Source organism: Maylandia zebra, linkage group LG14 (genome assembly GCF_041146795.1).
Source record: "Maylandia zebra isolate NMK-2024a linkage group LG14, Mzebra_GT3a, whole genome shotgun sequence".
NCBI lineage: Eukaryota > Metazoa > Chordata > Actinopteri > Cichliformes > Cichlidae > Maylandia > Maylandia zebra.
Window position 1 is genome coordinate 6300925 of NC_135180.1, and position 4526 is coordinate 6305450.

Here is a 4526-nt window from a genome sequence, read left to right on the forward strand (position 1 = left end):
TGTTTTCGTGATATATCAGTACGTATGACAAAAATTTGACAAATGGGAACGTGCCTTTCCAAAGGTCCTACAGGCATGGGAATCACAGAAAGTTTGACCCATGCTTCCAGGAACACGCCCATCTGTTGAGATTTTGGCTAGGGCTACATTTTGGTCAAACCTGAATTTACTGCTACTTGTGAGGACACTGTCAGGTTTATGTGACTTATGAGTACCATAAGGTCACACACTGATATTTCATGTTTAGGTGAATTGTGAAGCCCATGGATACACACATAATTTTTTCAAGTATACATGACTTATAAGGACCAGGTAAGGCTAGAGTCTGTATTTTCAGCTTGGCTCTTGTTACAGGTTTTTGAAATTACAATATAATAGGCATAGATGTACAATAGTAATGATGTCCAGTCAGGTAACTTCTGACAGAAATATCAGACATTCATGTGTTAATACAACGCAGTAAATCTGAGCTGTATAGAGACTTAAAAAGAGACATAGCTCAAAAATGTGGTCAGTCTACTTTTTAAGTCTTAATATTGTATTGCATTAATTCATTTTGCAGTGAATGTTTATGTGAATAAAAACATGGAACATTATCTGCCTTTCTTATTTTTTAATTACAAAATGCACCCATAATAAACAGATTTATGGGTAAGAACAATGCAATGCAGAGACCTGCAATACTGAAATAACTGTGAGAGTAACAAACTATCTCCCTTGCTTGTTTAAACTGAAAACAGAGTATGAACTTATGATGGCAAAAACCAGGAGAAAGGACTGAGTAACTTAGTCATTGCTAACCCAACAGACATAAAGTCAAAAAATAAAATGAAAATAAAGTTAATTTTAACTGATGCAGCATTCCTGAACCTGCATTTTATAATTTTATTTATTCATCTTTCTTTTCAATGTTATGATCCTGTTGTGAATGTAATACTTTACGGCAACCCAGTCTCTGCCTTTCAGAGCTGCCGGTTCTGCTTGGATGCAGGAGTCACATTCCTTTTTGCCAGGTACTTTGCAGCTTGACTTCATCACATCATTTGTCCACTTGCACCTTGCCTTCCCAGCTGTCATAAATGGAAACAAAATAAAATATCTTAATGCGAATGTAAGATAAGAGAGAAAACATTCTAGTTTATAATGTGAATACAAAATGTTCTTAAACCTTGCTTTCTACTGGAGCACTTTAAAGGAGCAATAAGCACAATTCATCACACTTAGGTTGAAGGAATTAAAAATGGCTATGTGAAGAATTAGAGGTGTAATTTAATCTGGAGTACAGCATGAAGTCACAATCCCTCTCTCTGTGTTGATCTTCAGCCATAGACTTTGGTTTGGTTTGCAGGCAGTGCACAACGGCACACCTAGCAGTGAAAAGATATTGCTTAATGCTCCTTTAAGGATGCTTGGGATGAACCATTTGAAGTGCTGTGTTCTGCTGGGAATCAAAGAAGATGAAACGGATTATGATAAAAGCTCTTAATAGTGTCATGCCTGAAAAGAATAAACATGTCCATTGATAACAAGTATATTCACTTAAAACATTTTGTATATGGGTGCCTTTACCCTTTCTTGGTGCAGTGTTGCTGATGTTTTTGCTGTCCAGGGTGGATGAGGCAGAAGCGCCCTCCATATTGTCCAGGGTGGTTGAGGCAGAAGAAACCTCCATATTGTCCAGGGAAGCTGAGTAAAGTGTGCGGCTTTGGTTCCCAGAATTCTTGGTCCTTGAGCCTTTGAAAAGTAACAGTGAAATATGAGAATTAATGCATGCAATTGGTTTGTTTGCATTGTAGGCAAAGTCAGCATTGGGCAGTGTGTAATTTTACATTTGATATGAATATTTTACATGTGAACATAATCTACTAATAATACTCATCAATACTCAGGCATCTCCCTAGCAACACATTACTTGCATGCACTACCTCTCAACGTGTGTGCCTAATCTCACAGAAGTGGACCTCCTAATCCTTATATTTAATATTTGCCTTTGTATTGCTTATTTATGCATTTTGCCAGACTTCAATGTATCCAGATCTTTTAGTACCATATTAATGAATGGTGTCTACCATTCTGTCTAATGTATATACTGCTGTCCCTTAAGCCCATCTAACATGACTATCAGGAACCTATTAGCTGTCTCCAGTCTCATAACTTAAAGATATTGTCACACACTGGACAAGTCAAGATACCAGTGATGGTTTCTCCACTGGAATCATCATCACTTGTAACTACTTCATCTTGTTGGGGAAAAATAGTCAAGACAAAATATTTATATTAGAATCTGCTGAACATTCACAAATGTTATATTCAAAGCTAACTATGTTTAAAAAAAAAAAAAGAATTCACCATCAGGATTGATTGTGATGTCATCCAACCCTTTCCCCTGCAGGTCAGACAGTTTTCCTTTCTCCATTGCAATCAACAGTTTGCTGACTTTTGCAAGCCGCAGGGTACTCTCTGGCTCTGGAAGCCGGTAGAATTCTCGATGGACACGGATGTCGTGTCCGAGAAAGGTGGCAAGTTGATCCATTTCATTTTCTTTTAGATTTAGTACTGTGGACAAAGTGTCAACTTGTTTCCGCAATCTTGTTGAGGTAAGGGCCTCTGGGTACTTTGCACCACATTTATTTGCATACTTGCGAAAGCAGTCAGAGCCTCTGTAATGGGAAAGGACACCTGGGCGTGCAAACAAGTACACATTCTCTGTGCGGACTTGACACTCACTTCTGGCTTTTGCGAGGAGCTCCATTGCAGCGATCATGTCAGGTGTGAGAAGCACAGGTACCATTCTTGACCTTTTACCACGAATCTCAACTCTGTCAAAGTGCTTTGCAAGTTTCCTTTCAAACTCAGTTAGGCCGATCATGATATCAGGATGCAACTCTGTGCGATTCCAGAATGTAAAAACCTGGAGCTCCATTTTTGAAACTTCTCTTTGCCTTTTTCTGTTAAATAGCACTACCCTGTTAAGTCACTTGAGCAAGATTTCCGAAGGTTGTGCTGTTGGGTTTTTCCTCAAGGTCCTTCATGTACATTGCAGACTTAGTAGCAAGAAACTTGTGCAGCAGTGACACATCCTGTGTAAATGGCAAAATCTGTGGTTTATTCCATTTGGCTTGTTGAAGTGTGCCCAGTGCAGCAGCTGAAATGGACTCTGACCACTTTTTTTCATACAGAGTGGCAAAACTGCTTGGCTGACTCTGCAACATCATAGCGATTTGCAATGATGGCTTTACACTGCACAATGCTTGCAACTTTAGCCAAACTGTGTCCCAATTTCAAAGCCAAGGATGGGGTTTTATATGATTTGCTCTCCAGCTCATAACCAGCAACAGCTCTGACTGCCTGTATGACATGGGGAAAGTTACTAGGCATAACAAGGTCTTCTGTGCTCTTCAAAGGTGTTATAGCTCTGGCGGTTATCAATAACCTTGCGATCTGTCTCATTTTTTGGCGTATGTAATCATTCCTTCTCTCATTTGGTTTCCTGCCATTGTACAGTGACTCACCAAGGCTAAGAATCTTTCACTCTCTTTCACTCGTTACTACCAAGGAGATGTCATCCTGATTCATTTCACATGCAATCTTCCATACAGCTTCATGAACTTGATCAGGTTTCGGTAATTGCAGATGCATCCGTCTTTGCCCAGAGGGAGCTTCCTCATTAAACCTCTGAGGGCACCTTCTCACATGCCTCCAAAGGCAATTTCTTGCATATAGGCAATTTCTTGACAAAATTTGCAATGACGGTAGTCCTCAGATCCTGTTGCAGTAGTGGGTCTTCGACAAGCAACCATTTCTCCAGCACCCGAGTTTCCCACAGTAGTATTATGGTTAAAGTTTCCCCTCTTCTTAATAGAGCGCAACAAATCTCTTCTTTCGCGGGATCTTTTATCATAACTGAAGGCGCTTGCAACTTCTGGCACATTACCGTGGGCAGATTCAAGGTGTCTTGCCAATTTAGCAATGGCCTTTTTACAATATAGACAGTATTGCTTCTTGTTGTACTTGCTTTGTCTTTCCGTGTTTGGCAAAGATGTGACTTTTATGGAGCTGTCTTTAGGTGATGTGACCCCTGATGAATCAAAACTGCGGCTTGTTACCAAAGTACTGTGACTGCTACTTCTCAGTGACGAACTAAATGTTGTAGGTTTCTCTGAACTGGTGATCTTCCCACTGTGTCCTGAAGCCGTCTCCAATGCCATGTCATTTAACATATTTTGGGGAACCACAGATTCTGTGATTTTCATGTCCACACTATGGAGACTTGTGTCAGAGGAACTGCCACATGAATCTGGGACATAGTCTTTATCTTCATAATCCGTACAATCTGAGAATTCATCAGTAGAGACCTGAACGAAAATGGAGAAAAAGCACCTTTGTATTTATTAATAGCTAGAATGTAACTCCCCCTCCAGTAGCAGAACATTCTGCAATCCATGACTTGATGAAAATGCGTTCATGTAGTAAATATGCATAGTTATATAAATAAAATTGAATTGAATAACATTAGCTATGGTTCA

The 4526-nt window shown here is 39.6% G+C and overlaps 1 protein-coding gene across 1 annotated transcript; it reads right to left on the minus strand.

Annotated features, from left to right (window-relative positions):
- Positions 1-612: 612 nt before the first annotated feature.
- LOC112435863 (uncharacterized) lies at positions 613-4222 on the minus strand. Its single transcript, XM_024804801.2, has 3 exons — positions 2350-4222; positions 1570-1734; positions 613-1070 (listed from the first exon to the last, which is right to left on the minus strand). The coding sequence occupies exons 1-3, from the start codon at positions 2921-2923 to the stop codon at positions 886-888; spliced, it is 924 nt and encodes a 307-aa protein (XP_024660569.2). The 5' UTR covers positions 2924-4222; the 3' UTR covers positions 613-885.
- Positions 4223-4526: the final 304 nt, after the last annotated feature.

Bases quoted from the DNA above. Each gene is read 5' to 3' on its own strand.
- LOC112435863 (XM_024804801.2), bottom strand. From the start codon at position 2,923: ATGGAGCTCCAGGTTTTTACATTCTGGAATCGCACAGAGTTGCATCCT. The intron at 1,735-2,349 runs GTGAATTCTTTT...TACTTTTCAAAG, and splicing joins CATCACAATCAATCCTGATG to GCTCAAGGACCAAGAATTCT. The intron at 1,071-1,569 runs GTAAAGGCACCC...CATTTATGACAG, and splicing joins CAACACTGCACCAAGAAAGG to CTGGGAAGGCAAGGTGCAAG.